The 11,983-nt window shown below is 40.9% G+C and overlaps 1 protein-coding gene across 1 annotated transcript in view; it reads left to right on the plus strand.

Moving 5' to 3' along the window:
* The window catches only part of LOC137285126 (extracellular matrix organizing protein FRAS1-like), a 116,089-nt gene extending 104,255 nt beyond the window's left edge, over positions 1 to 11,834 (plus strand). The window contains exons 55-66 of the mRNA XM_067817346.1: positions 90 to 246; positions 728 to 928; positions 2,370 to 2,557; positions 2,917 to 3,000; positions 3,346 to 4,393; positions 4,769 to 4,929; positions 5,845 to 5,951; positions 6,334 to 6,500; positions 6,951 to 7,043; positions 7,254 to 7,366; positions 7,708 to 7,854; positions 8,593 to 11,834. Of these exons, the coding sequence (XP_067673447.1) occupies positions 90 to 246; positions 728 to 928; positions 2,370 to 2,557; positions 2,917 to 3,000; positions 3,346 to 4,393; positions 4,769 to 4,929; positions 5,845 to 5,951; positions 6,334 to 6,500; positions 6,951 to 7,043; positions 7,254 to 7,366; positions 7,708 to 7,854; positions 8,593 to 9,132 (3,006 nt within the window). The 3' untranslated portion in view covers positions 9,133 to 11,834. The remainder of the gene's footprint in view (positions 1 to 89; positions 247 to 727; positions 929 to 2,369; positions 2,558 to 2,916; positions 3,001 to 3,345; positions 4,394 to 4,768; positions 4,930 to 5,844; positions 5,952 to 6,333; positions 6,501 to 6,950; positions 7,044 to 7,253; positions 7,367 to 7,707; positions 7,855 to 8,592) is intronic.
* Positions 11,835 to 11,983: the final 149 nt, after the last annotated feature.

Here is an 11,983-nt window from a genome sequence, read left to right on the forward strand (position 1 = left end):
AGTAAGTACTGTCAAGAGAGGGATTTAGGTACTACTGTATAGGTAGTTGATAGTGTTTGCTATAATAATGAAATGATGTCCACTTTCAGCTGAAGAACTGCACTGTGGGTATTGTGAATGATGATGAGTTTGAGCCAGAAGAAGACTTCCTGTTGCGACTGAGTAGTGCCAGGGGGAGTGAGGAGAGCGAGGCTGAGCTGGGGGACATGAAGGAGACAATTATCACCATCACCAACCATGATGATGGTGGGTACACTGCACAATCATCACAGGCACAACACTGATAACAACCTGAACCGACAGAGAACAAACTTGTTGTATCACGGGGGATGAAACTGACAGCATCACTGACAAAACTGATAACATGAAAGGGAGTAAAACCTGAAAAATCACACGAAATGTCAATGGTGATAAATCTGATACCATCATTGAATACAAATCTGACAAAACAGTGAATCGTACTGATAACATCACAGTAAAGTAAATTGATAGCATCACTAGAAATGAAATTGATAACAGTAGAAAAGAAAACTGATGTCAACAAAACTGGTGATATCATGGATATAATAATACACAGCAAACTGACGTCACAATGAACAAGACTGATACTATATTTATCGAATGAAACATTATGCAGCAAATAGTTTAACATGATTTTAGTTTCGCTTGTCACAGATTGATTTTGGAGAAGACGTTTTGTGAGGTTATGGTTTGTTTCCATCCCCAGTGCCTACAATCCAGTTTGCGCAAGCAGCCTACAGCACCCATGAGCCAAGTGCCAGTGAGCAGATCACGTCTGTGGAGGTGAAGGTTGTGAGGAGTGGGGACCTGAATAAATCCTCCTCTGTCAGATGCAGCACAAGGGATGGCTCAGCTCAGTCAGGCATGGACTACAACCCCAAGAGCATGCTGCTCAACTTCAAACCAGGTGGGCACAACAACTTTGTGGATTTTACTTCATTGTAACACATTGATATTCAAGGATCTCAACTGACTCTTAGCAGGCATTTAGAAGTTGGATGTAATAATGATAATGAGTATTATTCATGAGAGATTACTTCAAAAAGTTTCTGGCACCAGATGAATGAGTCCTGAATTTTAGGACAGTAAATAAGTTATTGTCCTATGATGGTCCTTGTCATGATCAGTATGGCAACGCATGGTCCTGTGTATAGAGCTCAGGTCACATATCAGTTGAAGTAGAGCATTGTTTCTAGAGTTTCTAGAATTTCAGTCCTACCCACAACAAAGCACATGTGATACATACAGTCTCACGCTTGGGTTATCCAGGGAAATAATGAGCTTGCGTTTCGACCATATACTTGGTGTATGGAATTCAGTGCTATAGAAGTATACATTATTACCCAGATGTGTTCAAAATGCTTGCAGAACATGATCAATTGTTTGACTAATGGCATGTTATCTGTCAAAAAGATCTAGCATTAGATGAAACTTAGGTAACATACACAATTCCAGTCAATTCATTTTCTTACCATGTTAAATCAGAATGTTGAAATCTGATTGGTTCATGTCATGTTGATAAAATGCCTGCTCGTCATGCCTGGGAAGAAATTTCTGAGCTGGAAATATGTATGTATTATCTCACCGTGAAGACACTCTTGCATCCCATCCCAAATCAAAGTGCATTGCTTACAAGTCAGTGAACATCACATGACACAGTACAAGTTAACTTCAGTCAAATTACCAAATTTTCCAACAACTTTAGTTTGGTGGAATTCCTTTAGAATGGCAGATTGAAATATTTAGTAGCAATATCAGATTGATTGGTTTTGTGCATCTCTGATCGGGTTTTATCCCACTTATCTAAACATACGATGAATAAAACAACCCTAGTGACATAGCTACAGCTTTTGTTATGGAGCAGCCAGATTAATAACACAGCTTTGTCTTGACTCAAAGTGTGATTACACAATGCCATTACGAAAGTGGTCAAATGCAATGTAATCATCAGCACACAAAGTCAGCTGCCTAACCCGCTCAGCCACCGTAACTTCCACCGTTCATCCCACGTTAGGTGCCTGACTCTGAGGGTACGGTTGTAAGTCCTGGATGGGACTCAACCACCGTAACTTCCACAGTTCATCCCACGTTAGGTGCCTGACTCTGAGGGTACGGTTGTAAGTCCTGGATGGGACTCATCCACAGTGACTTCCACCGTTCATCCCACGTTAGGTGCCTGACTCTGAGGGTACGGTTGTAAGTCCTGGATGGGACTCAACCAAAAAAGTATTAGAATTTGTACTTTACTAAAAAAGTGTAATCCCAAATATGACATTTGTTACTTTCAATCAAAGTGCTAATCATTCTAAGAGAAGGATCTAACTGTTGCATGACTCTCCATTCCCCAGGTGTGAGTGAGCTGGACTTCGTTGTGGATGTGCTGTACAACAGTGACATAGAGTGGCATGAGTCCTTCACCCTAATGCTGGGTCCAGAGGACCCCGAGGGTGCGGTGTTTGGGTCCGTCAAGACAACCACCATCACCATCCTGGACAACGAAGTCTCGGGGAGCATCATACTTCCAGCTCCACCTATCGTAAGTCATACACTGTAAACTGGGACAGTGACAATATTTACTTATTCATTGGTTTTTAAAACACATCCATGGAAATGATTCAGCGTGTGTACTTGTCAGTGGGTTTAGTTTTACGGAACTTTTAGTGGTATTCAGCAATATGTCGACAGGGGACACCAGACGTGGGTTTCACATATCGTACTCATTTGGCGAAACGATTTGTATTAACAAACTGATGATACCTAACGAGTATCTTTTTTGGAATTTATGTTCACTGAAAGATCCTGCGTGCTCTGCAAGTTAACATGTGACAACACTCTGTACTGTTGGTGTGATACTAAACTGGGACAATGTCTTGCATGGTTATGTCTGTATTGTAGGTTGTGTCTCTGCTGAATTATGATGATGCTGAACTGGGAACCAAGATTGACCCATCTCCCGGATATCCACTTGTCTGTATAACAGTAAGTACACAAACCTCCAAAAGAAACTTGAAACCAACATTTCTTATGTATTGTTAATAAAAAAGCTGGATTGGTATGTAAATGACCCCTTCAGACTTTCTATACATGCTCCCTTTCACTGATAGTTTGTCTTATGTCAGTCAATAGCCATTTTGTATTTAGCTTGATGCCCTTCATGTTTTTTTTACAATTCACATACATTTCAATATTTAAACTCTAGGTAAAATCTCTACCCCACCAACATTTCAGTGTCCATCTGAAATGTACCCACTTTAACAATACTGATCAACAGGTGCCCATTTAATGCTGTGTGTCTGTCACCAACATGAATGATGTGTGTTACAGCCATGTGATGAGCACTACCCCACCTTCACCAAGACCCACATGCTGTGTGAGGAGGCAGGCATCAACCAGTCCAGCATCCTTTACATGTGGGAGGTGGCCCTACCAGAGGAGGAAGATGGATCAAAGCCACCATTCATGCAGGTCTCGGACTCCACCTTGTTCACAGACGTCAGCAAGATCGTCCTGGACAGCGTGTACTTCCGTTCTCGCTTCCAGGTCCGATGTGTTGCCCAACCAAGACATGAGAACGGGAACCCAGGTGTTCCTCTCAAGAGCAGACCTGTCACAATAGGAAGTGATAATGGCATCTGTAAATCACCAGCGTTTGGCAGCAATCCCTACAGTTACCAAGCTCAGTCATTTTTAGCAAATCTTGAGTATGTTGGTCCTGATGACTTTGACCACCCAAACACAATACACATCTCAGTGAAGATTCCCCATCAAGATGGCATGCTGCCTCTAATCTCCACCTTCCCCTTACACAATCTACGGTTCCTTCTGGCAGAGCCAATCTACCGCCAGCAGCATGTGTGCTCCAACATCATCACAGCAGAGGAACGAGAGCCTCTCATTGATGAAGGCTTCTTTGACGGAAAGCTTGGCGACTCTCTACCTTATGGGCCAGGTCATGAGTTCCCTTACCAGTTCGATGATGACCTTCGAGAAGAGAAGACCCTATCTCTGTACAAACACCTCAATCTGAAGAGCTGCATCTGGACCTTCGATGCCTGGTACCATATGACTGAGTTGGTGGATATCTGTGGTGGAAGGATCGTGTCAGACTTTCAGGTGAAGGATACAGGGCAGTCCCATCTGACTGTGCGGGTTCCCCTGTATGTGTCTTACCTGTATGCCACAGCCCCTGTAGGGTGGGGCTCCTTGGAGCACCGCACGGAGATGGAGTTTTCTTTCTACTATGACACCATCTTGTGGAAGTCTGGTCTTGAGACAGAGGGCACTCTTGGAGGCAAGCTGCAGATTCTCAGGATACTCATCGGCAGTGATGGCAAACTTGTCATTGACTTCAGAACAACGGCCAAGTTTAGAGGTAAAGCACCCGTACTAACACATGATTATGGTTCAGTCAGAAAAAATTTCAGTTGTTACTTTATGTTCATGATACATACAAACCATCTCATCCTAGCTGTCCCACTTTAAAGCTCATCCCCAGAAACTGACTTTCACAGGACAGGGTATGACTATACGACTTCTGACTTATTACTGTTTCTGAATTTTTTTATTAATTTTGTAAAAATGATGTGCACAGGATTTTAGATCAGTTCCTCTTTTCTGATCTTAATCCAATGTATCTTCAACATATTTTGTTTTCTTTCATATTTGAAGTAACTAAGAGAATAACAATTTGGTATAGAAATGTGGCATTAATGTTAATCCCTCTACTCCACGCCCTGTACACTCACAGGTCAGTATGTACTGAGCCACAGCACCCTGCCAGGGCTGGAGAGCAGAATCAAGCCACCTTCCAGTCTGGCCATCGGCTTTGACCTGAAGCTGCTGTGGAGTCAGCAGACATTTGACAGTCCCCATCAGCTATGGAGGGCAACCAGTAGCTTTAATCTCAAGGTATGGAATGAAGATGATTGGGTTATTGAGTAGCTAGAAGAGCAAGGTTTATGGTTTAGGTGTAGGAGTTAAATAGCAGCTGTGGTGTGGCAAGCTAGCAGCATTAGTCTGAATTTACATTCAAGAAATATAGGGGTTATCGAGCAGCTGTAATCTGAAGGTACATACTAGAACTGAAGGGTTCATTTAGCACTTTTTGTGTCAAGGATCAGAGTGGGGTGTGACTTGGGGCATTTGGCCACTTATCTTTGCAAATTTCATTGCAGGTCTCTATATGTTATAGTGCAATATAGTAGATTTTCCTAAATGCGTGTCTACAAGATAAGTCCTTGAAGAGTCCATGCCAGTTAGAAACCAGCTTTTTTCTCCTCATTACATTCATGGACGTTTTGATACAGAGGCATATCACTGCCATATACAGGGCTCCAGATAATCAGATAATTTTACCACATGAGGAGTACCTATGCCTTGTTTTTGCAATATAAGAGTTCTGGGAAAAGTTAGAGTACTGAATGGAATTTAATGGAGTGTAAGTATTCTTGTGTTTTGTTTCATATATGCACCACAGCATTGCTACTCTTGTGTAAACAGGTCAGTAAACAATAAAGCAGTACTTTTTTCCCCGGATAAATACATCAGTAAAAGAGTCTCAGACTGTACGCCATTTCTGTGGTGCACATCTGCTATGTTTTCTGAATTTGTTTCCTACCGTATCATGCATATTTTATATCTGTACATACGCCGATACAGCCTTTATCTTGAGCCTTGATATAGTACACTGTATCAAGTTTGACTGGATGTGGTTGTCTGTCATTGAAGGCTCTTACCTTGTCTGCAGATTGCAGCACTGAATGTTAGCTTCTTAATGTTCTACTGTTTAATAGGCTGTATACGGACATTTCTTGGTTCTTATAGGACTACACAGGACGTTACACCATTGAACTTATCCCCTGCAGTGTCAAGGCCACACAGAAATATGTCAAGATTGATCCCATACCTTGTATTGCTTCACAGCCACAGAGGTAAGGCGTTTTAATGCCTGGTTAATAATTGGTAATATAGATGTGATATCAGTACTTACAGTCCCTAAACCACACACATATTCCCAAGGATAGCAACATAATTGCAAAGATGGAAAATTGGTTCTTGACAGAAAAGCCCCAGGTCAAGTGAACATGATGCCCCAGGTGCCGTGTGCAGCACCCATGTTGTGTGTGAAGCAGTAGAATGACCTAGTGGTTAAAGGATTCATTCATGACACCAAAGGAGTTTGATTCCCTACAAGGGTACAATGTATGAAGACCATTCCTGCTGTTCCTAACCTGATGGTGCTAGAATATCAGAAAAGCTGGGTAAAGCCCAGCTACCTCCTTTTCTCATGTTGAGCATTGTGTTGTGTTGCAGGTTCGAGGTTCCCATCTCCTTCCAGCAGACCAACAGACCTGTTCCAGTGGTGTACTCCCTCAACACAGACTTCCAGCTCACCAACAACCTCAAGATGTTCCTCCTCAACCCCAACTCTACAGAGGCCTCGGATGATGACTGGGACTTCAATGGGGCATTCTCTCCAGGTAAATACACTTTGTCGTTGAAAAAGCTGTCAAGATCCATGTTAGAATTTGTCTTCAGCAAGCCATACTTGGTGTAAGGGGCTGCTAACTGGATCCAGAAGTCATGCGCATTGACTTGGTCAATGCAAATCATCATATCCCAGTTGAATTGACAACAACAAACAAAACAAACATTAGCAATGCAGTCACCGAGACATGTCTCATCTCAACACAATGTGTTTTTCGCTCTGTGTTTATTCAATGTAGGAGATAAAATTGTCTTATCTTAGTTTAAGAACACTTTGTGGAAAGGTAACACAAAAGGTAAACACAAAAACAGCCCAATGAGGTAATTTTTACCACCTGTGTATGATGGATGCCAGTTTGATTATTGATGGAAATGAGTAATCAGGTTTGTATACTGATGGTTTTATATTCAGTTCTTAAACTCATCTGTTCTTCTGTTTACAGGCCAGAAGATTTATGCCAGGGTGTTGTGGAGTCCAGAGCAGGATTTGAAAACAGCATACAAATTGGGAATAGAAAAGGTGTATCTTTGTACAGGTAAGTTCAAACATGATTCATCTAAATTCAGTGTGGATCCTTTTCTAAATGCTGCTGCCTTGCATACAGGTAAAGAAATTAAAAATTATGCTGAAAAAAATGTTCTTAAAGTAGAAGGTAATGTTTAAAAAGGGAACATCATGAAGCAAGCAACATACAACATGTTAAGCACCTAAGACCGATTCGAGCCAGGTCTTTAATGGGTTTCAGGAAGTGACGGGTACATCCCTACATATGACCCCACCGGGGAGGAGTACAATGAGGGGCCACAGTTTGGCTGTATGCAGCCCAGCCCCAACCTCAGGCAGAGGTTCCTCATTCTGGTAAGCATGTCGTCTTGTCCAATAAATCTTTCATTTCCTTCCCTTTCATGTTTATTTGGTTGCCAAGTTTTGGGAGTTAATCCAGGATTTTGAAAGGGAAGGTGTGTTACCCATATTATGAAGGCGACAGAGGGAGTGCTTGGGTCTCACTCATTCCTGCCTCTACATTGTTATTTCAACTAAAGTTAATCCTTTGTCCTTTCCTCCTTCTGATGCATTAGTTTGTATGTCCAAATCTCTTTGCATCTTACCTTCTGACTCAGGGTGTTGTTTCTCCATGTTTTATCTTCAAGTGCTGATAACTCTTAAGCAATAACATCCATATTAACTGTTTCCTGTAGGATCGAGGGAATCCAGATGCTGTCCAGACAAACTTCCACGATGTAGCATTCGAAGCCCAGCTGGCCTATGAGAATCCAGACTACGTAGGCCTCACAAACATGCCAGGGGTGGATGGCTTCGCTATGAGTGTAGACCCTCTCTACAAGGTAGGACAGCCATTGCCGCCATCTGTACACACTTGTGTTTCTCTACAGATTTCGTTATAGTCTGTCTCACAGTCCCTGAACACATTATTTTCCCTACCACCAAGCCCCCTCTGCAGTGCTAAAGCCTTAAATATAGCAAGTCTAGATTTCCTCAGATTCTCTGGTCTCCCTTTAAATTTCTGTGGGTTAGTTTGTTACGATTAAAATTATATATATTAAGTGATCAAGAATGGACAAGCCAAGCCAAGCCAAGCCAAGCCAGTGGCTGATACATTTACTTTTGGATTACAATGAGCATGTTATAAATGCAGTCACTGAATCAGAGCTACCAGTCATTTGAGTTGACCTCCACAAGCATAGGATACAACCCAGAAAATCTGAAGCAGTTGAATATGGAATGGACTGAACTAGTTTTGAAATATTTTATAGAAGTGGGCCTGTTGTGGTGGATTCAAGACATTATTTGCCATAGTTATGTTTCAAGGCTTGTGTTCACCATAGCCTTATTTGTTGGTTTCATCAACCTGGTGTCCGAGGTTGTGTCCCTTTGGCAGACAAGAAACCTTTGAATCTGAATCCTGTATCACATTAGGCTCTTGCCATGTTAAAACTGTTACTATTCAAATAAGGGTTTAGCTCCAACTTACCCGCTTAAACAGAGTTGTGTTCCTTGTTCCATTCTTGCTCATTAATTGCAACAGTCATCATATATATCACGATCTCTGTTCTTCCCATTAGGTGGACTCGGGACACCAATGGTACCTCCAGGTCATCTATGTCATTGGACCCTCCGACAAACTTCGGCAACGTTTCCGTCGGTCCTCAATGCTTCGCTTCAGACGAGATGCGCCACAAGCATCCAGCAGTTTTGACGAACCTAAGAACGGCACTAACATGCGCCTCATTCACCTTGACACAGAACATGTTCACTCTGAACCTGACTCTTCATTCCCCTTGGTCCCCAATGTTGCTGTGCCCGCAGCCATTGGGGGACTCATCTTCATTATTGTGATCATAGTTATTATAATCGTTGTGATACGACGGCGCCGGCGTAAGAAAGAGCCACCAGTTAAACCAAACAATCTAGTGACTCTGGTAGACACTCCAGACAGTGGTATCACCACCAACAGGTGGAAGGGCTCACGCAGGAGCCTTAGACTGACTGACTCCAGGAAGAATCTTAATACCCCCGAGGAAAAATCAAATTTAGTTAAAGCTAAAGAAGTGAACTTAAAGGTTATACATGGAAATAATGTGGATTCTGGGACAGAAGTTTGATGCATAATTATCAGTAACACAGCATTTATAACCTTCAGCACCAGGTATGTTCAATGGAGGCAAAATCCGCGGTAGGGTAACCTGCACATTTAATGAGACAGGCTGCCAGTGACTATGTAATTCTACAGATCACGTGTGCTTGTGGAGGCTGTGAAATTGGACTGATAGCTGATGCAGATCACTGCATGTGCTCTTTGCTGAGGTGCATGGTGTATGATATGAAAGTTAAAACGGAAAGCATTGTGGACCCAGAACTCAGTGTTTCCATGGAGATGCAGGAGATCTCTGCTGGCCCATTTTCCCTCTCACTGTGGAGAACTTGAATCATGCTTTCAAGATGTTCATACCAAATGTTGTATATCTTCACTTAAGAAGATGTATAAAGCCATATTCCCATATTTTATACGTAACTTATTGTCCCTACTGTGACTTAATCATCCTGCAATAATACCTCTTTGTCTATGCTCCCATTGTCTTAATCAGGACAGAGTGCTACAAAGTAACCTGATTGTTACATTATTGTGCAAGTGTTGCAATGTATTGTTCTATGTTGTTCAAGTGTATCTGTGGAATTATGTTTGCTGGTTATGTGTTTTCATAAGCGCTCTACAAGTTCTGTTCTGTGTACAACTGGTATACATGGTCCAGCTGGGACATAATTCTAATATGCAATTGTTATGTTAAACAGGCAGCATCTTTTCCTCTGTTTAGCTAAGCTCTGTAAGATATTAGGGAAAGTAGTCAGAAACTGATCATTAGGAAGACATACAAGAAAAGGTAATAATTTTTCATATCGGTAATGTAATATTTTCACGTTGTTGTTCTTCAAATGTTGCATTTAAAGATGTCATATACACTGATATTTTTCATTATTTACAACACTGTGCCTTTCCTGTGTATATTCAGTAGTAATCTGGCAACCTTGATGTATAAACTTAATATGTGTACAGTTAGGTATTATTTATATGAGGAAGATTGTATATTATGTACACAGTTGTTTGGCATGAGATACATACCTGTATATTTTGGGGAAATGCATGTTGTGACCATTGTTTAAGCTTCTATGCAAACAAGGAATATTGTACAGACCTGATGCTGTTAGATGTGGAATGTGTACTTTAAGATACAGGATCCCAGTTGTGAGTACTCGATTATGTAGCAGGAGTTTGTGTGATGTGGGAATAGTGTTATTGGGATTTGTTTTGAAAACAAGTGCCATTGAACTGGACACAGGATGTTTTTATACTGGTATTGATAATACTTGTTACATCAGATTTCAAATTGACATAATAAAGGACACAATTTTAATGCCAATCTTCATTTAAATACAGGGCTTGGTCCGACTTTAACTATTATTTGTAGTTTTTGTCTGTGCAGTAATGGTGGTAAATGAATATGGACACTTTTTGTATAATTTACTTACTGTTACTCCTTAACAAAAATTGGAATTTTATGTTTGGCTTGTTGAACATATATATCTTCTTTCTGTCAGCTAGAATATGGGCAAACAAGAAGTTTGTGGTATATCTAGGATATTGCCAATATCTAGGATCTCACAAATTCATGTTTGAATGTTAGATCGCAAACTTCTGTAAGCCAAAGTAAAGAATGCATCAATTCTTTAGTCTTGTCACCACTGATTCATTTTCATGCATGGATTTCTGTAAATGTTGGATATCGAGACTCGTATATTTCTCCATCATGGTTGATGATCACTCATAGATTGAGACCTATCTACCTCCAAGTATGCATGACCTAACAGTATTCATTTCACTGTCATATCACGGATACCTGATCAGTCATAGACTCTACTGTATATATCGGGAAAGATTTGAAGAGAAAATTATTTCCATAGGTAATAGGTAGTAGACAGTCTCGAATCCAACCACTTTGCCAAGTAGACTTGAAATATTTTCTCAAAAAGAAATTTCGTAATTAAATTCTTGGTGAATGTGTTGTTACTCTTATTATCCCCATGAGTTCCTTCCCCTGATATTGGGAGAGAGTTTCTTTTCCAGGGTTCCACATTTTGAAGGAAATCAAAAACATTATTGTTGCATCCCTGGGGACATACAGTAGTGCTGATTTTACCAAATTCTTCTAGAGATATTTAAGATTTTTATAATTTAAGTAACCATGAAATATTACATTTCAGTAATCAACACCATATCATTAGATACTAGGATGCTCCTATTTCCTGTAAGTATCTGGACCCTAGTGTAGTAGGTCATGGTAAACACTGCTGTATAACTTGAGGTGTCCAGTTACTTCCTGGTTATTTGGCTATTCCATTGACAGTAGCAGGAGGGTGCCCACCTGCCTCGACAAGCATCCAGCATGCCATATAAATTGTTATGCATTAACCCAAGCCAAATGCTAAATAGTTTTGTTGATTTGTCAATCTTTGCTTGAAACAGTTATCAAGAATAAACACCACTGAAGCAATGTCATCCATGTAATACATTACTTGCAGCCGAATTACAACTTGACAGGGTACAGCATCTGGCCTACCAAGAGGGGCATACACCCTTTAATGATGTGCATGTGGACTCCTCGTGCCTGTATCCTTGTGTCAGAACTCAGTGTGATCCAGCCAGTTAATACTCATCTGTAGCCATGTGCTTACAGCATCGTTGATCTGATGTGTGCTCTACATGTATGTATGTACAGTAAATATGAGCATAATAAAGCCATTCAACTAATGCCTTTGTTCAACGTTATTGGATGGAGGGATGCATCTGGGATTACTTTGTGTTTGGGAAAAAAAGGATGTCATGTTCTCATGAACAACAGGATGTTATCAATAACATGATAACAGTGCTACTCTTATTAGCAACCTCATTTTCGCAGT

Source organism: Haliotis asinina, chromosome 5, assembly GCF_037392515.1.
Source record: "Haliotis asinina isolate JCU_RB_2024 chromosome 5, JCU_Hal_asi_v2, whole genome shotgun sequence".
Taxonomy (NCBI): Eukaryota; Metazoa; Mollusca; class Gastropoda; order Lepetellida; family Haliotidae; genus Haliotis; species Haliotis asinina.